Source organism: Cydia pomonella, unplaced genomic scaffold (genome assembly GCF_033807575.1).
Source record: "Cydia pomonella isolate Wapato2018A unplaced genomic scaffold, ilCydPomo1 PGA_scaffold_92, whole genome shotgun sequence".
Classification (NCBI taxonomy): Eukaryota; Metazoa; Arthropoda; class Insecta; order Lepidoptera; family Tortricidae; genus Cydia; species Cydia pomonella.
In genome coordinates, this window is record NW_026907925.1 from 42,053 (window position 1) to 68,037 (window position 25,985).

At 57.4% G+C, this 25,985-nt stretch overlaps 2 protein-coding genes across 2 annotated transcripts; one reads left to right on the forward strand and one right to left on the reverse strand.

The window, feature by feature from the left end:
* Positions 1–391: 391 nt before the first annotated feature.
* LOC133534386 (uncharacterized) lies at positions 392–3,867 on the reverse strand. The gene has a single exon (XM_061873478.1). It carries the CDS (start codon positions 3,865–3,867, stop codon positions 1,786–1,788), a length of 2,082 nt encoding a protein of 693 aa, XP_061729462.1. The 3' UTR covers positions 392–1,785.
* Positions 3,868–20,914: 17,047 nt separating this feature from the next.
* On the forward strand, positions 20,915–21,710 carry LOC133534387 (uncharacterized). Its single transcript, XM_061873480.1, has 2 exons — positions 20,915–21,646; positions 21,690–21,710. Exons 1-2 carry the CDS (start codon positions 20,915–20,917, stop codon positions 21,708–21,710), a joined length of 753 nt encoding a protein of 250 aa, XP_061729464.1.
* Positions 21,711–25,985: the final 4,275 nt, after the last annotated feature.

Genomic DNA, 25,985 nt, shown 5'->3' on the forward strand with positions numbered 1-25,985 from the left:
TAGTGTCTTCTTGAGGGTTGTCATCCGGAAAGAATTTAGATGTTAATTTTTCTGCGGTATCTATTGAGGATGTAGTGTAATGATGTGCATCTATTTTAAGTGTAGCTGGTGGCTGTGGGTGAGGTTTAGACTTAAGGAGACGATTAGTTACAGACCATACGTCGTCCTTGCCTTGTTTGCTACAGAATTCCCGGAATGCGTTTGTAGACGTTTCACGCATCTTGTCCGCGTATTCTTTCCGCGCTTCCGTGAGTTCTGCAACAATATTGGTCAGGTCTTTGTTTCCTCGTTTTAAGTCTTGTAGCCGGTGATGCAAATGGATAACTTTCTTTTTAAGTATGGTAAGCTCGGGTGTCCACCAAGGTACGCGTGTGTAAGGTGTTGTTATAATTATTGTTTTGTACATAGTTTCTTATCCGTGAGTGATAGATAGTGTCTTCTTGAGGGTTGTCATCCGGAAAGAATTTAGATGTTAATTTTTCTGCGGTATCTATTGAGGATGTAGTGTAATGATGTGCATCTATTTTAAGTGTAGCTGGTGGCTGTGGGTGAGGTTTAGACTTAAGGAGACGATTAGTTACAGACCATACGTCGTCCTTGCCTTGTTTGCTACAGAATTCCCGGAATGCGTTTGTAGACGTTTCACGCATCTTGTCCGCGTATTCTTTCCGCGCTTCCGTGAGTTCTGCAACAATATTGGTCAGGTCTTTGTTTCCTCGTTTTAAGTCTTGTAGCCGGTGATGCAAATGGATAACTTTCTTTTTAAGTATGGTAAGCTCGGGTGTCCACCAAGGTACGCGTGTGTAAGGTGTTTGTTTCCTGAAAGTTGAATTGCAAGTTTTTGAGATTACTTTAGTAATGTTGTTAATAAGAGTGTCCATTTGTAAGTTATTTAGATTATTCATGTTAGTATTGATTAAACCGGATGTAGTCATATTCTCTTGAAGCGTGTTTTTGAATAGTTGCCAGTCAGCATGGTTAGTGTTATATTTATAGGTTGTGGTAGATGTCTTTTTCTTGACTTTATTATTAATATTAATATTAAATTGTACAGCATGATGGTCTGATGATGGTATAATTGCAGGACTAATTTTCCAGTCTTCTATGTTACTGGCAAAATTTGCAGATGTCATTGTTAGATCAATTATTGATGTTCTAATTCTGTTGTGGGTGATGGTTTCAAAGGTCGGTTCTCTGCCTATATTGCATGTGACCATGTCACTGTTAAGCAGTATATCATACACGCTTTTGCCCCTGTCGTTGTTTTTAGAGGAGCCCCATGAGGTGTGCCAGCCATTTAGGTCTCCGCACACAATGTGCGCTTGATGTTTGTATATTGTCATCACCTCCTCCATATGGTGTAGTGTTCGTGCTGGATCATCTTTGGGTTCAATATATACAGATGTCATATACATTTTCTTGCTGTCTCTAGTTACGATTTGGATAGTGACTAGGTTAGCAGTGAAATGCTGCGTCATGCCTAGACATGCACCTAGCCCACGTCTGACCGCAATACAGGCCTTGGTTGTGATATTCTTGTCGCTCTGTTGATAGATATCATAATCAGGTATGGATTTCATTGTCATGCTTTTTCCCGTGTAAGGTTCGGTAATGAATATCACATCATACTTTTCGCTAATTGCACATCTTATCAGTTCCTCGGTAGCGTGCTGACTGCGTCCCAGGTTGGCTTGCACAGCTTTTAGCATTATTTTATCTATTGTTCTAAGTGGTCCAGTAGTTCTGTGTACATTATTATTACTGTGTTGTTGCATCTGGCTGCCCTTAGCAATACTGGACCGATAGCCTAGCTATCCGGTCCCATTTTTGCCATTCTGGGCAGTCAGAGCGATAGGCTGGGTGATCGTGTTCATGCCCTAGCTTTTTACAATTTGCACAGCTGGGTTTACTGGTCTCTCTTTGTGGGCAACTGCGCGTGTCATGTTCTAATGTGCAGTGGCCGCAGACGTTTTTGCTCGCACAGTTTAGCGCTCTGTGGCCATACTCCTGACAGCGGAAACACTGTATGATCGGTGATTGATCGTATACTGGTATCACCTGATACCCCACCCTAATCTTGTTATCCTTAAGTGTGGCCCACATAAGAGGACTAGCCTCAATGATCACGTTATTAGTCGCATCTGTCCTGCCTCTAGTGCGACGAACGACTCTGATCAGCCGATCCGTTTGCGGAATATCGCTGATCATGCTCTCGTTTTGTTTTAGCACGGCCTCTGCCACTTTCTCGTTTGTAACGTCTGGTGTGACTCCGATAAGACGCAGCAGAGGTTTCCGTAACTGAGGTGTGGTGACTGTGAGTCTCTCTGTATTTTCTTTCAGAGCTTCGGCATATTTCTTACGGTCGTTTTCAGTGTTACAGGTCACTGCGACCTTTTGCTGTCTGGTGACGCGAACATTGTTTATTGCTATTCCCATTTGCACGACATCCACTTTCTGTTTAATCTCCTTCACTATTTCGTCACCGTTATGCCTAGGATCAATTGATTCTATCATAACAGTGTATCTCGGTTGAGTAGTCGCCTCAGTTTGCCCAGTTGCCACGTTTACAACCCGCTTTTGCGCTCGCCTCTTTCTCTTAGAGAGGACAGTGACGAATTCGCCTTCCCCTTGCATTTCTTCCGTCTCAACAGGTGATGCATTTGAGGCGGGGCTCGCAGTCTGTTTTACAGCACGAGTTGTGTGAGACTTGTCATCTTTTACATGCCTTTGGAGATTTTGTAATGTAATTTTTATGTCTCCGAGCTCTTGACGAATGGTGTCCCTTATTATTTGCGCCGTTTCATGCTTTTTCGGAAGTTCGTCCATCTTCTGTGAAAGGCCGTACAGGCTCTCGGTTACTCCAGTCATGCCCATCACACTCGGTCCCTCATTTGTATCTGCTGTAATTGGGGCTGTCAGATGGTCTGACAACCTAGACCGATTGCGAGTGGGTGGTGGGCTCCTGGCATCGTCGAGCACCTGTCGAATCTCCTTCACTTTCGATGGCTGGAGGTCATACTTCATTATATGTTTGGCTTTATCAAGGGCCTTTGTTATTTCGAAAGACGCCCTTGTTATGGCATCCTTATTTATTCTATTGACGCTCTTCTCCTCGTTAACCGCCTTATATGTGAATTTGGCTAAGTGGCCAACGACTGAAAAGAAAGAGTCCATATCGGTAACGTCTGATGCGTATGCACCAATATCTATCTGCTCATCTGGTTTAAGCTTCTTAGAGAGCTTTGCTTTGGGCTTGGCAATTTGTATGGGGTTTTGTGTCAGCGCCTCTGATTGCTGCTGCGATTGAGATTGTGATTGTAGCAGCTGCTGCGGTTGCAGTTGTGGTTGTGACAGCGGTGGTGGTAGTGGCAGCTGCATTTGCGGCTGCGATTGCAGCTGCGACTGCGATTGCAGCTGTGGCTGTGATTGCAGCTGCGGCTGCTGATGTGGCTGCATTTGCAGCATGTCAATGGGAGGAGGTATGGCGGTTTCCGACACTTCTGTAGTTGAGTCCTGGCTAAGCAAGAGTCGTTCCATATCATTCGAGCTGTCCATACCGAGCTCACCCTCAGGTCCAGACGTGCCAGCAGGCTCCGTCTCCGTTTCCGCCCGCTCAGCACGTCCGGGCGTGAAGGCTGCGCTCGTGGTACAACTCTCCAGCATGTTCAGGTCCATATCAGTGGGGCTCACTTCAGTGAGATTTTTTGCTGCGGTACTTTGGTCCTCGATACGGTCAAGAACGACTATTGGCTGCTCTCGGGGATCGTTTGGTTGCTTTGGAGGAGTGTCCTGAGACTCCTGAGGAGCTTCCTGCGACCCTTGCCTAGCAGATCGAAGACGATTTCTTACAGGTGAGCGAAACACCATTTTGGAAACTGTAAGTGTGAGATAAAAATTTGGGGGGGGGGGAGGTAAGGAAAACTTGAAATGTAGAACGAAAGAATTAATTTTTTGATGCACAAGAGTGAAAAGATGATAAAAATCTACTGGTGGGATTAAAAGTTATGGGGAGTTATATTACAAATTTTAGGCGAAACTAAGAAATTTTTAAGAAAATTGAAAGTTTTGTTTCAGAAAAGTTACATAAAGATTATAAATTATATGTCAAAAGATGCGCTTTGACAAGCGGAATATTACAAAGAAGAAACGGCTTAGATATATATAAGAGAAGAGAAGTTGTGAATTTTTTAAGAAGTGAAATTTTGAGAAAAGTAGAAAAAATTGAATATCTCGAGAACGGAAGGGGGGGGGGGAAGTGGGGATAGTACCAAAAGATGGGGAAAAATTTTCTCTATCTATGTTCAAAATTTGAAAATTCTAGGTGGAAGTATAGTCACTTTTAAAAAGGGTTGGTTAGGTTAGGTTAGGTTAGGTTAGGTTAGGTTAGGTTAGGTTCCCCTTCGATTCCCCTTCGATTGCTGTCACCTTGCCGTGGTGAAGGGGCTTGCGTGCTCCAATGACCCTCAGGGCTATGCCGGATAGGGCCTCCCAAGCCGGACAGGCCTGAGGAGAGGGGCCAGACTAAGAGCAGCACACGGGGGGCGGCTCCGCGTGTCCCTCTGAAACCAGCAGAGGGCACAGTGCGAGACGCCAGGTCCCACTGGGACGGAGTTGGCGCTCTATGCAAGAGCTGCCATAGGTGACTTAGTCCACCTGGCGCGATGTTGTGGCTGCGGCCACCGTCGGGCAACTCGTAACCCGCACTGAGCGGACCGAGGACCTTTCTCACTGAGAGGAGGGTCACGTGGAGTTAACCACTATAAAAAAAACCCCAATCCTAAGGTGTGGCTGGCGTGCCGATGGGATGCATGGCTGGGGGGAGCCCAGTCCCAAACGTCAGAAGGGGAGCACACCCCTTTAAAAATAGCAAACAAAATGAGTGGCCAGAAATGGAAAAAACTACCCCAGGAGGTTCCAATCCTCTGTGTCACCACAGAACGGGCAAGTGCCCGCGCTGTGGTGACATGCCGCCCACCGTATTCTGGGGGGGCACACCACTCTAGGACGGACACCAACGACCATGGCAAATGTTTACTGGACATCGATGCATGCGGATTAGTTTTAAGGTTACGCGGAGGAGGGGACGTGGATGGTGCGACCACATCTCCAAACCCCCCACCGGTGGAGTTCCGCCCTCTTCGGGACAATCGAGGGCGTTTTAGCCATGCCGTCCCCGATGACGAGGACGGAGAGGAGCAAGCACCCGTGGTACCGCAAGAATACGTGCGGACTCCCACACCGATCCCCACGAGGGTGTTCTGTGGGAGGAGAGCTCGTGCCGCGGATGCCATCCTCTCACCTGGGAGGGAGGAGTTCTTCTCCCCCACAAGGGTGGACAGCCGTGACCTGCCCAGTGGGGGAGAATTCTTCTCCCCCCGAGAATCGGACACCGACATCGGTGATACCGAGGGCCCAGCGGAGGCGAGCGCCCCAAAGGCACACGTAGAGAAACCTGTTGTGGCACCAGTGCGAGAGTGCCGGGTGTCACTGGAGCGCATCTTCATAGTAAATGCGAGTCCCCACGCGACCACAGAGGTCGGACCCCCTCGTTTGCTGGAGTCTGATTCTTCTGTGGTTAGCATAGAAACGGGGATAACTAAAGGAGGCCACCCCGCCGGTAAGTACTGGCGTAAAAGGGGGAAGAAACGAGCGGCTGGCGAGAGGACCCCAAGCTCCGAGAGCGATCGCGAGTCCCACAACGGGTCTAGCACTCCCACGCGACTCGGGGCTAGGAAATTCCTAAAGGCTGAGCTCCGGGCTGAAAGAGCGCAAGCCAAGCAGCTCGAGACGGAGAAGGCGTTGACGGTCTTCCTTGCATCATCCGATGAGGCGGCGAAGGAGAGAGCTGACCGCCGTGAAAGTGGGCAGCTACCAGGCCTCGGCCAGGAGGCACAAACAATGGTGGCGACTGAATTAAAGGTCAAGGATGCTCTGAGTGCAGTAAAACACGTGATCGCTACGTCAGGTCACCTGAAGGGCACGCACCAAAAGCTCCTGAATCAATCTGTAGCGACCATCAGTGACGCCTTCGAAGTACTGAGAGCACGCACTGCGACGGAAGAGGTTGCGCGCTTGGAGGCGGCAAACGCACAGCTTACTTGCCAGCTGGCGGAGCTGCGTAGGCAGGTGCAAGAAATACGCAGCCAGCCAGCCGTGGCCACTGACACCGAAATTAAACGGATCGTGGCAGAAGCGCTGCGTACGAGCCAGGCTCAATTTGGAGAAATGCTTAACGCTCGACTGGCAGGCATCGAAAGTCGCCTCCTTCCCGAGCCAAGGATGCGACCATCACTGGCCTCCGACCGGTGGGTCGAACAGACGACACCTACGGGAACAAGTGGCCAAGACTCGATTTCCACCCCTGTTCCACTAGGTCCAGCGACGGCAATGGAGACGAAACTGGGAACTGAGTCTCAGGCCGCCCACCGTGAAGGAACACAGAGCGCAAAACAAAAAAATAAGCGCAAAAAAGTTAGTCTGGCTGCCAAAGAGGCAGCTAGAAAAATACCGCAGGCTTCTACTGCACCTGCTGCGCCCACTCCTCCCCCTCTGCAGGATGGTTGGAAGAAGGCGACAGGGAGAAAGGCCAAAAAGACGGCCGGGGGCCAAGCAGCTGACGCTCCCAAAGCTCCACGGAAGCATAAACCAGCCGCGACTAAGAAAAAGGAGCCGAAAGGTCCAACGCCAGCGCGACCGAAAGGACAAGTAGCGCGCAAGCGCAAGTTACGGCCACCTCGCTCCACAGCCGTTGTTATATCCTTGCAGCCTACGGCTGAGGAGAAGGGTATAACCTATAAGAGCCTGATCGCAGAGGCAAGAGAAAAGGTGAATCTTGCTGAGCTGGAGATCCAATCAGTCCGGTTCAAGGTGGCGGCCACCGGCGCACGTATGCTTGAGGTGCCGGGTGCAGATAGCGGACCCAAGGCAGACAGATTGGCTGAAAAGCTTAGCTTTCTGTTCAACCCGGAGGAGGTTCGGGTGTCGAGGCCCACAAAATGCACTGAACTTCGCATATCCGGGCTGGATGACTCGGTGGCGGCCGAAGACATCGCCGCAGCAATAGCACAAGTCGGAGGTTGTCCAGACCGGGACGTCAAAGTGGGCGAAATTAAGGCGGACCCCTGGAGCTTAGGCACGGTTTGGGTTCGCTGCCCAGTGGCTGCCGCCAAAAAAGTAGCTGTAGCGGGTAGACTGCTGGTGGGATGGGTATCAGCGCAGGTCAAAGTACTTGATGCTCGCCCCCAAAGGTGCTACAGGTGCCTGGAAGCAGGCCATGTGAAGGCGAAATGCCCTTCCGCCGTAGATAGGTCTGACCAATGTTTCAGATGCGGTCAGCCAGGACATAAGGCGAAGGAGTGCTCAGCGACGCCTCACTGCACCATCTGTGCGGCTGCCAACAAAGACGCTGGTCACGTGGTTGGGAGCAAAAGCTGCTCCGCCCCACCTAAAAGGCGGAAGGCCACGGCTAGTGATGGCTCCCGAGCCCCCTCGCAGCCGACCCACCCACCCACTGCCATCGTGGACGCGGTACAGGAGGAGCCAACATTGACTGAGGACTAAGATGGCCACAAGGATACTTCAGGCGAATCTCAACAGGTCCGCCAAAGCCCAGGACCTGCTGGCCCAAAGCCTGGCGGAATGGCAGATTGGGGTTGGGATCATTGCCGAGCCCTATTCCGTCCCACCCAGGGACAACTGGGCCGGTGACTTGGATAGGCTGGCGGCCATTGTCACCAACTCATCCGCCGGTCCTCTGCCTCTTCATAGAGTGGAAAGGGGCCACGGTTATGTCGCGGCATGGATTGGCGACACAATGGTGGTTGGGGCGTATTTCTCACCGAACCGATCCCTGGCCGAATTCGAACAGTTTCTAGTAGAGGTCGGGTCAGTGATCGGCAGAAATCGCCCTGGCAAGCTGCTTGTGGCTGGCGACCTTAACGCCAAGTCCAAATCCTGGGGATCGCCGGCGACAGACGTCTTTGGGGCTGAACTGGAGGAGTGGGCTACTTCGACTGGGCTGATTGTCCTAAACCGAGGGTCATCCAACACGTGCGTGCGGCAACAGGGCGGCTCCATTGTGGATGTCACATTCGCCAACGCTACCCTGGCGCGCTGTGTTCAAGGCTGGGAGGTGCTGGAGGATGTGGAGACGCTGTCGGATCACCGATACATCCGGTTCCAGATCTCCACTCTTCCGGCCAACCCGAGCGGCCTGGGGCGACCCTGGCGAGAAAATGGCCCTCGCTGGGCAATCAAACGACTGGACCGGGACGTATTTGAAGAGGCAGCCATGGTGAAAGCCTGGCTGCCGATTCCCGAGGACCCTGTGGAGGTAGACGCGGAAGCGGAGGCCATGGGGAGTGCAATGGTGGAGGTGTGTGACGCGGCCATGCCGCGTGTCGGCCCGATTCTCCCAAGGCGAAAAGTGTACTGGTGGTCCGCTGAACTTGCGCAGCTACGCGAGTCCTGCGTCTCCGCGAGACGCCGGTACACACACTGCCGGAGGCGGCGCATACGAGACGTGCCCGAGGAGGAGCGCCTATACGCCGCATACTCGGTGGCCACCAAGTTGCTGCAGGGGGCAATCGCCAGGGCAAAAGACCAAGCCGAGGAGGAGATGCTGGAGACTCTAAACAGCGACCCGTGGGGGAGGCCGTATAAGATGGTGAGGCGCAAGCTTCGCCCCTGGGCACCACCACTCACGCAAAGTCTGCAGCCTCAACTCCTCGAGCAAGTGGTCAACGCCCTGTTTCCGACGAGGGAACGTCATACACCTCCGCATATGCCACCCCCCACAGGTAGGGTAGCAGACACAAATGGCGCCCCGGAAGTAACGGAAGGGGAACTGGGGGCTGCGGTGTTAAGGCTTCGAGCCAAAAACACTGCCCCTGGCCCCGACGGAATCCCCGGTCGAGCCTGGGTTCTGGCCCTGGGCCCACTCGAACCGCGCATGAGAGCGCTCTTCAGCGCATGCCTGGCGCAGGGGCGGTTTCCTCGGCCGTGGAAGTCGGGGAAACTCGTCCTACTGCGAAAAGAGGGGCGACCAGCAGCCTCGCCCTCGGCCTATAGACCCATAGTGCTGTTGGACGAGGCCAGCAAGCTGTTTGAGCGCGTGGTGGCTGCTCGACTCGTTCGGCATCTCGTCGGAGTAGGACCGGACCTCAGTGACCACCAGTTCGGGTTCCGTCAGGGCAGGTCAACCATTGACGCCATTGCGCAGGTGAGGACCCTGGCGGACAGAGCAGTGTCCCGGGGTGAGGTAGTGTTGGCGGTGTCTTTGGACATCGCAAACGCGTTTAACTCCTCACCCTGGGCCACTATCAAGGAGGCACTACGGCACCACGCTGTGCCTGAGTACCTGCGGAAGACGGTAGAGGATTACCTTTCTGATAGAGCCGTCAGGTACCCAGCAATCGGCGAGTGGAAGGAGAAGGAGCTGACGTGCGGTGTTCCACAGGGGTCGGTCTTGGGACCCCTCCTGTGGAACATCGGATATGACTGGGTGCTACGGGGGGGCAACCTGCCGGGGGTCAGCCTGGTATGCTACGCTGACGACACCCTGGTGATGACCCGTGGCAGCACCTTCAGGGAGGCGTCGATCCGGGCCACGGCTGGAGTGGCGTCAGTAGTAGCTCGAATCAGGAGGCTGGGGCTAGAAGTGGCCCTGAACAAGTCCGAGGCCCTGTGCTTCCACGGGCCCCGAAAGGGCCCTCCGAGGGGTTCCATGTTACAAGTGGGGGGAGCGGCCATCGCTGTCAAGCCGACAATGCGCTACCTAGGCGTAGTCCTTGACAGCCGATGGACGTTCCGGGAGCACTTCAAAGCCCTTGCTCCCAAACTGACTGGAGCAGCGTCGGCGCTCAGTCGGCTCCTGCCCAACGTTGGGGGGCCAAACGTGGGCTGTCGGCGGCTGTACGCGGGAGTGGTGAGGTCGATGGCTCTATACGGGGCGCCTATCTGGGCCGACTGCCTGACTGCCGAAAACCAAGCCCAATTGCGGAGGCCGCAGCGGGTCATGGCAGTCAGGTTAGCGAGGGCATACCGCTCCGTCTCCCATGGTGCAGCCTGCGTGCTGGCGGGGACTCCACCCTGGCACCTAGACGCTGAGGTTCTGGCCGATGTTTATTGGCGTGTCGCCGAGGCGCGTGCCAGGGGAATGCAACCACTTCTGGAGGAGGTAAGGCAGTGGAGGCTTGACTCCTGTCTACTGCTCCTTCAGAAGTGGAAGGAGAGTTTGGAGGCCCCGAGCGCGGGCCACTGGACCATTGAGGCCATCCGGCCCGTCTTGGAGAGGTGGGTCGGACGAAAGGAGGGGTTCCTCTCCTTCCACCTTACACAGATCCTCTCGGGGCATGGCTGCTTCGGGAGGTACCTGTCGAGGAGGGCAGGACGGGAACCGACGGCAGAATGCCACGAGTGCGGCGATGCCGAAGATACGGCACTACACACGCTGGCGGTGTGTCCCGCATGGGCTGAGCAGCGGGCCGCACTCGTGGCCGTAGTCGGAAATGATCTCTCCCTGCCAGCTGTGGTGGAAGCCATGGTCGGCGGTGAGAGATCGTGGAAGGCGGTAGCCTCCTTCTGTGAGGTCGTGATGACGCAGAAGGAGGCGGCCGAGCGCGGAAGGGAGGAAGATCCGGCCTCCCAGCCAATGCGCCGCAAACGCGTGGGGCGGCGGCGGTTGGCTTACGACCGTCGGCTTCCCCCATAGGGGTACCTGTGGGCGGCAGGCTCGGGTCGCCTGTCGCCTACACAATGGTCCCTGCGCGGATGGGTGCATCATAAGACGCATCCACTGAGGAGGACAGAGAGGCACACACAACTCTCCTAAGCCGGGTCCGGAGTCCGGATAGCCGCTGGCGAGGTCGCGGAAGCGTGCTTTGGCGTCCCTGGGGCCTCGCCATATAGCGTGGAGACGGCAAATAGAGGGGTTTTTAGTGGGTACACCATGGGTAGGGAGTCCCACATAACCACCGGGGCCCATCCCAACGCCTCGGTGGTATGCGTAACGCATTTTCCCCTCTTAAAAAAAAAAAAAAAAAAAAAAAAAGGTTCCCCTTCGATTGCTGTCACCTTGCCGTGGTGAAGGGGCTTGCGTGCTCCAACGACCCTCAGGGCTATGCCGGATAGGGCCTCCCAAGCCGGACAGGCCTGAGGAGAGGGGCCAGACTAAGAGCAGCACACGGGGGGCGGCTCCGCGTGTCCCTCTGAAACTAGCAGAGGGCACAGTGCGAGACGTCAGGTCCCAGTGGGACGGAGTTGGCGCTCATAACCAAGAGCTGCCATATGTGGCTTAGTCCACCTGGCGCGATGTTGTGGCTACGGCCACCGTCGGGCAACTCGTAACCCGCACTGAGCGGACCGAGGACCTTTCTCACTGAGAGGAGGGTCACGTGGAGTTAACCACTATAAAAAAAACCCCAATCCTAAGGTGTGGCTGGCGTGCCGATGGGATGCATGGCTGGGGGGAGCCCAGTCCCAAACGTCAGAAGGGGAGCATACCCCTTTAAAAATAGCAAACAAAATGAGTGGCCAGAAATGGAATAAACTACCCCAGGAGGTTCCAATCCTCTGTGTCACCACAGAACGGGCAAGTGCCCGCGCTGTGGTGACATGCCGCCCACCGTATTCTGGGGGGGCACACCACTCTAGGACGGACTCAAACGACCATGGCAAATGTTTACTGGACATCGATGCATACGGATTGGTTTTAAGATTGCGCGGAGGAGGGGACGAGGATGATGCGACAACATCTCCAAACCCCCCACCGGTGGAATTCCGCCCTGTCCGGGACAACCGAGGGCGTTTTATAAGCCATGCCGTCCCCGATGGCGAGGACGGAGAGGAGCTGGCACCCGTGGGACCGCTAGAATACGTGCGGACTCCCACACCAATCCCCACGAGGGTGTTCTGTGGGAGGAGAGCTCGTGCCGCGGAGGCCATCCTCTCACCTGGGAGGGAGGAGTTCTTCTCCCCCACAAGGGTGGACAGCCGTGACCTGCCCAGTGGGGGAGAATTCTTCTCCCCCCGAGAATCGGACGCCGACATCGGTGACTCCGAGGTCCCGGCGGAGACGAGCGCCCCGAAGGTGCACACAGAGAAGTCTGTTGCGATAACAGTGCGAGAGTGTCGGGTTTCACTGGAGCGCATCGACAAAGTGAATCCGAGTCCCCACGCGAGCACAACAGTCGGACCCCTTCGTTTGCTGGAGTCCGACTCTTCTGTGGCTAGCGTAGAAACGGGGACATCTAAAGGAGGCCACCCCGCCGGTAAGTATTGGCGCAAAAGGGGGAAAAAACGAGCGGCTGGCGAGAGGACCCCAAGCTCCGAGAGCGACCGCGAGTCCCAAAACGGGTCTAGCACACCCACGCGACTTGGGGCTAGGAAATTCCTCAAGGCTGAGCTCCGGGCTGAAAAAGCGCAAGCCAAGCAGCTCGAGTCGGAGAAGGCGCTGATGTCCTTCCTTGCGTCATCCGAAGAGGCGGCGAAGGAGAGAGCTGACCGCCGTGAAAGTGGGCAACTACCTGGCCACGGCCAGGATGCACAAACAATGGTGGCGACCGAATCCAAGGTTAAGGATGCTCTGAGTGCAGTAAAACACGTGATCGCTACGTCAGGTCACCTGAAGGGCACGCACCAGAAGCTCCTGAATCAATCTGTAGCGACCATCAGTGACGCCTTCGAAGTGCTGAGAGCACGCACTGCGACGGAAGAGGTTGCGCGCTTGGAGGCGGCAAACGCACAGCTTACCTGCCAGCTGGCGGAGCTGCGTAGGCAGGTGCAAGAAATACGCAGCCAGCCAGCCGTGGCCACTGACACGGAAATTAAACAGATCGTGACAGAAGCGCTGCGTACGAGCCAGGCTCAATTTGGGGAAATGCTCAACGCTCGACTGGCAGGCATCGAAAGTCGCCTTCTTCCCGAGCCAAGGATGCGACCATCACTGGCCTCTGACCGGTGGGTCGAACAGACGACACCTACGGGAACAAGTGGCCAAGATTTGATTTCCACCCCTGTTCCACTAGGTCCAGCGACGGCAACGAAGACGACACTGGGAACTGAGTCTCAGGCCGCCCACCGTGAAGGAGCACAGAGCGCAAAAACAAAAAACAAGCGCAAAAAAGTTAGCCTGGCTGCCAAGGAGGCAGCTAGAAAAATACCGCAGGCTTCTACTGCACCTACTGCGCCCACTCCTCCTCTGCAGGATGGTTGGAAGAAGGCGATAGGGAGAAAGGCCAAAAAGACGGCCGGGGGCCAAGCAGCTGACGCTCCCAAAGCTCCACGGAAGACTAAACCAGCCGCGACCAAAAAAAGTGAGCCGCAAGGTCCAGTGCCAGCGCGACCGAAGGGTCAAGCAGCGCGCAAGCGCAAGCTACGGCCACCTCGCTCCACAGCCGTTGTCATATCCTTGCAGCCTAAGGCTGAGGAGAAGGGTATGACCTATAAGAGCCTGATCGCAGAGGCAAAAGAAAAGGTGAACCTTGCTGAGCTGGAGATTCAGTCAGTCCGGTTCAAGGTGGCGGCCACCGGTGCACGGATGCTTGAGGTGCCGGGTGCAGAGAGCGGACCCAAGGCAGACAGATTGGCTGAAAAGCTTAGCCTTCTATTTAGCCCGGAGGAGGTTCGGGTGACGAGGCCCACAAAATGCACCGAACTTCGGATATCTGGGCTAGATGACTCGGTGGCAGCCGAAGACATCGCCGCAGCTATAGCTCAAGCCGGAGGTTGTCCAGACCGGGACGTCAAAGTGGGCGAAATTAAGGCGGACCCCTGGAGCTTAGGCACGGTTTGGGTTCGCTGCCCAGTGGCAGCCGCCAAAAAAGTAGCTGTAGCGGGTAGACTGCTGGTGGGCTGGGTATCAGCGCAGGTCAAAGTACTTGATGCTCGCCCTCAAAGGTGCTACAGGTGCTTGGAAGCAGGCCATGTGAAGGCGAAATGCCCTTCCGCCGTAGATAGGTCTGATCAATGTTTCAGATGTGGTCAGACAGGACATAAGGCGAAGGAGTGCTCAGCGACGCCTCACTGCACCATCTGTGCGGCTGCCAACAAAGACGCTGGTCACGTGGTAGGGAGCAAAAGCTGCTCCGCCCCACCTAAAAGGCGGAAGGCCACGGCTAGTGATGGCTCCCGAGCCCCCTCGCAGCCGACCCACCCACCCACTGCCATCGTGGACGCGGTACAGGAGGAGCCAACATTGACTGAGGACTAAGATGGCCACAAGGATACTTCAGGCGAATCTCAACAGGTCCGCCAAAGCCCAGGACTTGCTGGCCCAAAGCCTGGCGGAATGGCAGATTGGGGTTGGGATCATTGCCGAGCCCTATTCCGTCCCACCCAGGGACAACTGGGCCGGTGACCTGGATAGGCTGGCGGCCATTGTCACCAACTCATCCGCCGGTCCTCTGCCTCTTCATAGAGTGGAAAAGGGCCACGGTTATGTCGCGGCATGGATTGGCGACACAATGGTGGTGGGGGCGTATTTCTCACCGAACCGATCCCTGGCCGAATTCGAACAGTTTCTGGTAGAGGTCGGATCGGTGATCGGCAGAAATCGCCCTGGCAAGCTGCTTGTGGCTGGCGACCTTAACGCCAAGTCCAAATCCTGGGGATCGCCGGCGACAGACGTCTTTGGGGCTGAACTGGAGGAGTGGGCTACTTCGACTGGGCTGATTGTCCTAAACCGAGGGTCATCCAACACGTGCGTGCGGCAACAGGGCGGCTCCATTGTGGATGTCACATTCGCCAACGCTACCCTGGCGCGCTGTGTTCGAGACTGGGAGGTGCTGGAGGATGTGGAGACGCTGTCGGATCACCGATACATCCGGTTCGAGATCTCCACTCTTCCGGCCAACCCGAGCGGCCTGGGGCGACCCTGGCGAGAAAATGGCCCTCGCTGGGCAATCAAACGACTGGACCGGGATGTATTTGAAGAGGCAGCCATGGTGAAAGCCTGGCTGCCGATTCCCGAGGACCCTGTTGAGGTAGACGCGGAAGCGGAGGCCATAGGGAGTGCAATGGTGGAGGTGTGTGACGCGGCCATGCCGCGTGTCGGCCCGATTCTCCCAAGGCGAAAAGTGTACTGGTGGTCCGCTGAACTTGCGCAGCTACGCGAGTCCTGCGTATCCGCGAGACGCCGGTACACACACTGCCGGAGGCGGCGCATACGAGACGTGCCCGAGGAGGAGCGCCTATACGCCGCATACTCGGTGGCCACCAAGTTGCTGCAGGGGGCAATCGCCAGGGCAAAAGACCAAGCCGAGGAGGAGATGCTGGAGACTCTAAACAGCGACCCGTGGGGGAGGCCGTATAAGATGGTGAGGCGCAAGCTTCGCCCCTGGGCACCACCACTCACGCAAAGTCTGCAGCCTCAACTCCTCGAGCAAGTGGTCAACGCCCTGTTTCCGACGAGGGAACGTCATACACCTCCGCATATGCCACCCCCCACAGGTAGGGTAGCAGATACAAATGGCGCCCCGGAAGTAACGGAAGGGGAACTGGGGGCTGCGGTGTTAAGGCTTCGAGCCAAAAACACTGCTCCTGGCCCTGACGGAATTCCCGGTCGAGCCTGGGTTCTGGCCCTGGGCCCACTCGAACCGCGCATGAGAGCGCTCTTCAGCGCATGCCTGGCGCAGGGGCGGTTTCCTCGGCCGTGGAAGTCGGGGAAACTCGTCCTACTGCGAAAGGAGGGGCGACCAGCAGCCTCGCCCTCGGCCTATAGACCCATAGTGCTGTTGGACGAGGCCAGCAAGCTGTTTGAGCGCGTGGCGGCTGCTCGACTCGTTCGGCACCTCGTCGGAGTAGGACCGGACCTCAGTGACCACCAGTTCGGGTTCCGTCAGGGCAGGTCAACCATTGACGCTATTGCGCAGGTGAGGACCCTGGCGGACAGAGCAGTGTCCCGGGGTAAGGTGGTGTTGGCGGTGTCTTTGGACATCGCAAACGCGTTCAACTCCTTACCCTGGGCCACTATCAAGGAGGCACTACGGCACCATGCTGTGCCTGAGTACCTGCGGAAGACAGTAGAGGATTACCTTTCTGATAGAGCCGTCAGGTACCCAGCAATCGGCGAGTGGAAGGAGAAGGAGCTGGCGTGCGGTGTTCCACAGGGGTCGGTCTTGGGACACCTCCTGTGGAACATCGGATATGACTGGGTGCTACGGGGGGGCAACCTGCCGGGGGTCAGCGTGGTATGCTACGCTGACGACACCCTGGTGATGACCCGTGGCAGCACCTTCAAGGAGGCATCGATCCGGGCCACGGCTGGAGTGGCGTCAGTCGTCGCTCGTATCAGGAGGTTAGGGCTAGAGGTGGCCCTGAACAAGTCCGAGGCCCTGTGCTTCCACGGGCCCCGAAAGGGCCCTCCGAGGGGTTCCATCCTACAAGTGGGGGGAGCGGCCATCGCTGTCAAACCGACAATGCGCTACCTAGGCGTAGTCCTTGACAGCCGATGGACGTTCCGGGAGCACTTCAAAGCCCTTGCTCCCAAACTGACTGGAGCAGCGTCGGCGCTCAGTCAGCTCCTGCCCAACGTTGGGGGGCCAAACGTGGGCTGTCGGCGGCTGTACGCGGGAGTGGTGAGGTCGATGGCTCTGTACGGGGCGCCTATCTGGGCCGACTGCCTGACTGCCGAAAACCAAGCCCAATTGCGGAGGCCGCAGCGGGTCATGGCAGTCAGGTTAGCGAGGGCATACCGCTCCGTCTCCCATGGTGCAGCCTGCGTGCTGGCGGGGACTCCACCCTGGCACCTAGACGCTGAGGTTCTGGCCGACGTTTATTGGCGTGTCGCCGAGGCGCGGGCCAGGGGAATTCAACCACTTCTGGAGGAGGTAAGGCAGTGGAGGCTTGACTCCTGCCTACTGCTCCTTCAGAAGTGGAAGGAGAGTTTGGAGGCCCCGAGTGCGGGCCACTGGACCATTGAGGCCATCCGGCCCGTCTTGGAGAGGTGGGTCGGACGAAAGGAGGGGTTCCTCTCCTTCCACCTTACACAGGTCCTCTCGGGGCATGGCTGCTTTGGGAGGTACCTGTCTAGGAGGGCAGGACGGGAACCGACGGCAGAATGCCACGAGTGCGGCGACGCCGAAGATACGGCGCTACACACGCTGGCGGTGTGTCCCGCGTGGGCTGAGCAGCGGGCCGCACTCGTGGCCGTAGTCGGAAATGATCTCTCTCTGCCAGCTGTGGTGGAAGCCATGGTAGGCGGTGAGAGATCGTGGAAGGCGGTAGCCTCCTTCTGCGAGGTCGTGATGACGCAGAAGGAGGCGGCCGAGCGCGGTAGGGAGGAAGATCCGGCCTCCCAGCCAATGCGCCGCAAACGCGTGGGGCGGCGGCGGTTGGCTTACGACCGTCGGCTTCCCCCATAGGGGTACCTGTGGGCGGCAGGCTCGGGTCGCCTGTCGCCTACACAATGGTCCCTGCGCGGATGGGTGCATCATAGGACGCACCCACTGAGGAGGACAGAGAGGCCTACACAACTCTCCTGAGCCGGGTCCGGAGTCCGGATGACCGCTGGCGAGGTCGCGGAAGCGTGCTCTGGCGTCCCTGGGGCCTCGCCCTATAGCGTGGAGGCGGCAAATAGAGGGGTTTTTAGTGGGTAAACCATGGGTAGGGAGTCCCACATAACCACCGGGGCCCGTCCCAACGCCTCGGTGGTATGCGTAATGCATTTTCCCCTCTTAAAAAAAAAAAAAAAAAAAAAAAAAAAAAAAAAAAAAAAAAAAAAAAAAAAAAAAAAAAGTTAGGTTAGGTTAGGTTCCACGGACCTCCCCTTCGATTGCTGTCACCTTGCCGTGGTGAAGGGGCTTGCGTGCTCCAACGACCCTCAGGGCTATGCCGGATAGGGCCTCCCAAGCCGGACAGGCCTGAGGAGAGGGGCCAGACTAAGAGCAGCACACGGGGGGCGGCTCCGCGTGTCCCTCTGAAACTAGCAGAGGGCACAGTGCGAGACGTCAGGTCCCACTGGGACGGAGTTGGCGCTCATAACCAAGAGCTGCCATATGTGGCTTAGTCCACCTGGCGCGATGTTGTGGCTACGGCCACCGTCGGGCAACTCGTAACCCGCACTGAGCGGACCGAGGACCTTTCTCACTGAGAGGAGGGTCACGTGGAGTTAACCACTATAAAAAAACCCCAATCCTAAGGTGTGGCTGGCGTGCCGATGGGATGCATGGCTGGGGGGAGCCCAGTCCCAAACGTCAGAAGGGGAGCATACCCCTTTAAAAATAGCAAACAAAATGAGTGGCCAGAAATGGAATAAACTACCCCAGGAGGTTCCAATCCTCTGTGTCACCACAGAACGGGCAAGTGCCCGCGCTGTGGTGACATGCCGCCCACCGTATTCTGGGGGGGCACACCACTCTAGGACGGACTCAAACGACCATGGCAAATGTTTACTGGACATCGATGCATACGGATTGGTTTTAAGATTGCGCGGAGGAGGGGACGAGGATGATGCGACAACATCTCCAAACCCCCCACCGGTGGAATTCCGCCCTGTCCGGGACAACCGAGGGCGTTTCATAAGCCATGCCGTCCCCGATGGCGAGGACGGAGAGGAGCTGGCACCCGTGGTACCGCTAGAATACGTGCGGACTCCCACACCAATCCCCACGAGGGTGTTCTGTGGGAGGAGAGCTCGTGCCGCGGAGGCCATCCTCTCACCTGGGAGGGAGGAGTTCTTCTCCCCCACAAGGGTGGACAGCCGTGACCTGCCCAGTGGGGGAGAATTCTTCTCCCCCCGAGAATCGGACGCCGACATCGGTGACTCCGAGGTCCCGGCGGAGACGAGCGCCCCGAAGGTGCACACAGAGAAGTCTGTTGCGATAACAGTGCGAGAGTGTCGGGTTTCACTGGAGCGCATCGACAAAGTGAATCCGAGTCCCCACGCGAGCACAACAGTCGGACCCCTTCGTTTGCTGGAGTCCGACTCTTCTGTGGCTAGCGTAGAAACGGGGACATCTAAAGGAGGCCACCCCGCCGGTAAGTATTGGCGCAAAAGGGGGAAAAAACGAGCGGCTGGCGAGAGGACCCCAAGCTCCGAGAGCGATCGCGAGTCCCAAAACGGGTCTAGCACACCCACGCGACTTGGGAGCTAGGAAATTCCTGAAGGCTGAGCTCCGGGCTGAAAAAGCGCAAGCCAAGCAGCTCGAGTCGGAGAAGGCGCTGATGTCCTTCCTTGCGTCATCCGAAGAGGCGGCGAAGGAGAGAGCTGACCGCCGTGAAAGTGGGCAACTACCTGGCCACGGCCAGGATGCACAAACAATGGTGGCGACCGAATCCAAGGTCAAGGATGCTCTGAGTGCAGTAAAACACGTGATCGCTACGTCAGGTCACCTGAAGGGCACGCACCAAAAGCTCCTTAATCAATCTGTAGCGACCATCAGTGACGCCTTCGAAGTGCTGAGAGCACGCACTGCGACGGAAGAGGTTGCGCGCTTGGAGGCGGCAAACGCACAGCTTACCTGCCAGCTGGCGGAGCTGCGTAGGCAGGTGCAAGAAATACGCAGCCAGCCAGCCGTGGCCACTGACACGGAAATTAAACAGATCGTGACAGAAGCGCTGCGTACGAGCCAGGCTCAATTCGGGGAAATGCTCGACGCTCGACTGGCAGGCATCGAAAGTCGCCTTCTTCCCGAGCCAAGGATGCGACCATCACTGGCCTCTGACCGGTGGGTCGAACAGACACCTACCGGAACGAGTGGCCAAAACTCGAGTTCCACGCCTGTCCCACTAGGTCCAGCGACGTCAAAGGAGACGAAACTGGGAACTGAGTCTCAGGCCGCCCACCGTGAAGGAACACAGAGCGCAAAAACTAAAAACAAGCGCAAAAAAGTTAGCCTGGCTGCCAAGGAGGCAGCTAGAAAAATACCGCAGGCTTCTACTGCACCTACTGCGCCCACTCCTCCTCTGCAGGATGGTTGGAAGAAGGCGATAGGGAGAAAGGCCAAAAAGACGGCCGGGGGCCAAGCAGCTGACGCTCCCAAAGCTCCACGGAAGACTAAACCAGCCGCGACCAAAAAAAGTGAGCCGCAAGGTCCAGTGCCAGCGCGACCGAAGGGTCAAGCAGCGCGCAAGCGCAAGCTACGGCCACCTCGCTCCACAGCCGTTGTCATATCCTTGCAGCCTAAGGCTGAGGAGAAGGGTATGACCTATAAGAGCCTGATCGCAGAGGCAAAAGAAAAGGTGAACCTTGCTGAGCTGGAGATTCAGTCAGTCCGGTTCAAGGTGGCGGCCACCGGTGCACGGATGCTTGAGGTGCCGGGTGCAGAGAGCGGACCCAAGGCAGACAGATTGGCTGAAAAGCTTAGCCTTCTATTTAGCCCGGAGGAGGTTCGGGTGACGAGGCCCACAAAATGCACCGAACTTCGGATATCTGGGCTAGATGACTCGGTGGCAGCCGAAGACATCGCCGCAGCTATAGCTCAAGCCGGAGGTTGTCCAGACCGGGACGTCAAAGTGGGCGAAATTAAGGCGGACCCCTGGAGCTTAGGCACGGTTTGGGTTCGCTGCCCAGTGGCAGCCGCCAAAAAAGTAGCTGTAGCGGGTAGACTGCTGGTGGGCTGGGTATCAGCGCAGGTCAAAGTACTTGATGCTCGCCCTCAAAGGTGCTACAGGTGCTTGGAAGCAGGCCATGTGAAGGCGAAATGCCCTTCCGCCGTAGATAGGTCTGATCAATGTTTCAGATGTGGTCAGACAGGACATAAGGCGAAGGAGTGCTCAGCGACGCCTCACTGCACCATCTGTGCGGCTGCCAACAAAGACGCTGGTCACGTGGTAGGGAGCAAAAGCTGCTCCGCCCCACCTAAAAGGCGGAAGGCCACGGCTAGTGATGGCTCCCGAGCCCCCTCGCAGCCGACCCACCCATCCACTGCCATCGTGGACGCGGTACAGGAGGAGCCAACATTAACTGAGGACTAAGATGGCCACAAGGATACTTCAGGCGAATCTCAACAGGTCCGCCAAAGCCCAGGACTTGCTGGCCCAAAGCCTGGCGGAATGGCAGATTGGGGTTGGGATCATTGCCGAGCCCTATTCCGTCCCACCCAGGGACAACTGGGCCGGTGACCTGGATAGGCTGGCGGCCATTGTCACCAACTCATCCGCCGGTCCTCTGCCTCTTCATAGAGTGGAAAGGGGCCACGGTTATGTCGCGGCATGGATTGGCGACACAATGGTGGTTGGGGCGTATTTCTCACCGAACCGATCCCTGGCCGAATTCGAACAGTTTCTGGTAGAGGTCGGATCGGTGATCGGCAGAAATCGCCCTGGCAAGCTGCTTGTGGCTGGCGACCTTAACGCCAAGTCCAAATCCTGGGGATCGCCGGCGACAGACGTCTTTGGGGCTGAACTGGAGGAGTGGGCTACTTCGACTGGGCTGATTGTCCTAAACCGAGGGTCATCCAACACGTGCGTGCGGCAACAGGGCGGCTCCATTGTGGATGTCACATTCGCCAACGCTACCCTGGCGCGCTGTGTTCGAGGCTGGGAGGTGCTGGAGGATGTGGAGACGCTGTCGGATCACCGATACATCCGGTTCGAGATCTCCACTCTTCCGGCCAACCCGAGCGGCCTGGGGCGACCCTGGCGAGAAAATGGCCCTCGCTGGGCAATCAAACGACTGGACCGGGATGTATTTGAAGAGGCAGCCATGGTGAAAGCCTGGCTGCCGATTCCCGAGGACCCTGTTGAGGTAGACGCGGAAGCGGAGGCCATAGGGGAGTGCAATGGTGGAGGTGTGTGACGCGGCCATGCCGCGTGTCGGCCCGATTCTCCCAAGGCGAAAAGTGTACTGGTGGTCCGCTGAACTTGCGCAGCTACGCGAGTCCTGCGTATCCGCGAGACGCCGGTACACACACTGCCGGAGGCGGCGCATACGAGACGTGCCCGAGGAGGAGCGCCTATACGCCGCATACTCGGTGGCCACCAAGTTGCTGCAGGGGGCAATCGCCAGGGCAAAAGACCAAGCCGAGGAGGAGATGCTGGAGACTCTAAACAGCGACCCGTGGGGGAGGCCGTATAAGATGGTGAGGCGCAAGCTTCGCCCCTGGGCACCACCACTCACGCAAAGTCTGCAGCCTCAACTCCTCGAGCAAGTGGTCAACGCCCTGTTTCCGACGAGGGAACGTCATACACCTCCGCATATGCCACCCCCCACAGGTAGGGTAGCAGATACAAATGGCGCCCCGGAAGTAACGGAAGGGGAACTGGGGGCTGCGGTGTTAAGGCTTCGAGCCAAAAACACTGCCCCTGGCCCCGACGGAATTCCCGGTCGAGCCTGGGTTCTGGCCCTGGGCCCACTCGAACCGCGCATGAGAGCGCTCTTCAGCGCATGCCTGGCGCAGGGGCGGTTTCCTCGGCCGTGGAAGTCGGGGAAACTCGTCCTACTGCGAAAGGAGGGGCGACCAGCAGCCTCGCCCTCGGCCTATAGACCCATAGTGCTGTTGGACGAGGCCAGCAAGCTGTTTGAGCGCGTGGCGGCTGCTCGACTCGTTCGGCACCTCGTCGGAGTAGGACCGGACCTCAGTGACCACCAGTTCGGGTTCCGTCAGGGCAGGTCAACCATTGACGCTATTGCGCAGGTGAGGACCCTGGCGGACAGAGCAGTGTCCCGGGGTAAGGTGGTGTTGGCGGTGTCTTTGGACATCGCAAACGCGTTCAACTCCTTACCCTGGGCCACTATCAAGGAGGCACTACGGCACCATGCTGTGCCTGAGTACCTGCGGAAGACAGTAGAGGATTACCTTTCTGATAGAGCCGTCAGGTACCCAGCAATCGGCGAGTGGAAGGAGAAGGAGCTGACGTGCGGTGTTCCACAGGGGTCGGTCTTGGGACCCCTCCTGTGGAACATCGGATATGACTGGGTGCTACGGGGGGGCAACCTGCCGGGGGTCAGCGTGGTATGCTACGCTGACGACACCCTGGTGATGACCCGTGGCAGCACCTTCAAGGAGGCATCGATCCGGGCCACGGCTGGAGTGGCGTCAGTCGTCGCTCGTATCAGGAGGTTAGGGCTAGAGGTGGCCCTGAACAAGTCCGAGGCCCTGTGCTTCCACGGGCCCCGAAAGGGCCCTCCGAGGGGTTCCATCCTACAAGTGGGGGGAGCGGCCATCGCTGTCAAACCGACAATGCGCTACCTAGGCGTAGTCCTTGACAGCCGATGGACGTTCCGGGAGCACTTCAAAGCCCTTGCTCCCAAACTGACTGGAGCAGCGTCGGCGCTCAGTCAGCTCCTGCCCAACGTTGGGGGGCCAAACGTGGGCTGTCGGCGGCTGTACGCGGGAGTGGTGAGGTCGATGGCTCTGTACGGGGCGCCTATCTGGGCCGACTGCCTGACTGCCGAAAACCAAGCCCAATTGCGGAGGCCGCAGCGGGTCATGGCAGTCAGGTTAGCGAGGGCATACCGCTCCGTCTCCCATGGTGCAGCCTGCGTGCTGGCGGGGACTCCACCCTGGCACCTAGACGCTGAGGTTCTGGCCGACGTTTATTGGCGTGTCGCCGAGGCGCGGGCCAGGGGAATTCAACCACTTCTGGAGGAGGTAAGGCAGTGGAGGCTTGACTCCTGCCTACTGCTCCTTCAGAAGTGGAAGGAGAGTTTGGAGGCCCCGAGTGCGGGCCACTGGACCATTGAGGCCATCCGGCCCGTCTTGGAGAGGTGGGTCGGACGAAAGGAGGGGTTCCTCTCCTTCCACCTTACACAGGTCCTCTCGGGGCATGGCTGCTTTGGGAGGTACCTGTCTAGGAGGGCAGGACGGGAACCGACGGCAGAATGCCACGAGTGCGGCGACGCCGAAGATACGGCGCTACACACGCTGGCGGTGTGTCCCGCGTGGGCTGAGCAGCGGGCCGCACTCGTGGCCGTAGTCGGAAATGATCTCTCTCTGCCAGCTGTGGTGGAAGCCATGGTAGGCGGTGAGAGATCGTGGAAGGCGGTAGCCTCCTTCTGCGAGGTCGTGATGACGCAGAAGGAGGCGGCCGAGCGCGGTAGGGAGGAAGATCCGGCCTCCCAGCCAATGCGCCGCAAACGCGTGGGGCGGCGGCGGTTGGCTTACGACCGTCGGCTTCCCCCATAGGGGTACCTGTGGGCGGTAGGCTCGGGTCGCCTGTCGCCTACACAATGGTCCCTGCGCGGATGGGTGCATCATAGGACGCACCCACTGAGGAGGACAGAGAGGCCTACACAACTCTCCTGAGCCGGGTCCGGAGTCCGGATGGCCGCTGGCGAGGTCGCGGAAGCGTGCTCTGGCGTCCCTGGGGCCTCGCCCTATAGCGTGGAGGCGGCAAATAGAGGGGTTTTTAGTGGGTAAACCATGGGTAGGGAGTCCCACATAACCACCGGGGCCCGTCCCAACGCCTCGGTGGTATGCGTAATGCATTTTCCCCTCTTAAAAAAAAAAAAAAAAAAAAAAGGTTCCACGGACCTCCCCTTCGATTGCTGTCACCTTGCCGTGGTGAAGGGGCTTGCGTGCTCCAACGACCCACAGGGCTATGCCGGATAGGGCCTCCCAAGCCGGACAGGCCTGAGGAGAGGGGCCAGACAAAGAGCAGCACACGGGGGGCGGTCCTCCGCGTGTCCCTCTGAAACTAGCAGAGGGCACAGTGCGAGACGTCAGGTCCCACTGGGACGGAGTTGGCGCTCATAACCAAGAGCTGCCATATGTGGCTTAGTCCACCTGGCGCGATGTTGTGGCTACGGCCACCGTCGGGCAACTCGTAACCCGCACTAAGCGGACCGAGGACCTTTCTCACTGAGAGGAGGGTCACGTGGAGTTTACCACTATAAAAAAACCCCAATCCGAAGGTGTGGCTGGCGTGCCGATGGGATGCATGGCTGGGGGGAGCCCAGTCCCAAACGTCAGAAGGGGAGCATACCCCTTTAAAAATAGCAAACATAAATGAGTGGCCAGAAATGGAAGAAACTACCCCAGGAGGTTCCAATCCTCTGTGTCACCACAGAACGGGCAAGTGCCCGCGCTGTGGTGACATGCCGCCCACCGTATTCTGGGGGGGCACACCACTCTAGGACGGACTCAAACGACCATGGCAAATGTTTACTGGACATCGATGCATACGGATTGGTTTTAAGATTGCGCGGAGGAGGGGACGAGAATGATGCGACAACATCTCCAAACCCCCCACCGGTGGAATTCCGCCCTGTCCGGGACAACCGAGGGCGTTTCATAAGCCATGCCGGCCCCGATGGCGAGGACGGAGAGGAGCTGGCACCCGTGGTACCGCAAGAATACGTGCGGACTCCCACACCGATACCCACGAGGGTGTTCTGTGGGAGGAGAGCTCGTGCCGCGGAGGTCATCCTCTCACCTGGGAGGGAGGAGTTCTTCTCCCCCACAAGGGTGGACAGCCGTGACCTGCCCAGTGGGGGAGAATTCTTCTCCCCCCGAGAGTCGGACGCCGACATCGGTGACACCGAGGCCCCAGCGGAGACGAGCGCCCCAAAGGTGCACGCAGAGAAGCCTGTTGCGGCACCAGTGCGAGAGTGTCGGGTGTCACTGGAGCGCATCGACATAGCAAATGCGAGTCCCCGCGCAACCACGGCAGTCGGACCCACTCGTTTGCTGGAGTCTGACTCTTCTGTGGTTAGCATAAAAACGGGAACACCTAAAGGAGGCCACCCCGCCGGTAAGTACTGGCGCAAAAGGGGGAAAAAACGAGCGGCTGGCGAGAGAACCCCAAGCTCCGAGAGCGATCGCGACTCCCACAACGGGTCTAGCACACCCACGCGACTCGGAGCTAGGAAATTCATGAAGGCTGAGCTCCGGGCTGAAAGAGCGCAAGCCAAGCAGCTCGAGTCGGAGAAGGCGTTGGTGTCCTTGCGTCATCCGAAGAGGCGGCGAAGGAGAGAGCTGACCGCCGTGAAAGTAGGCAGCTGCCTAGCCACGGCCAGGAGGCACTAACAATGGTGGCGACCGAATCAAAGGTCAAGGATGCTCTGAGTGCAGTGAAACTGATCGCTACGTCAGGTCACCTGAAGG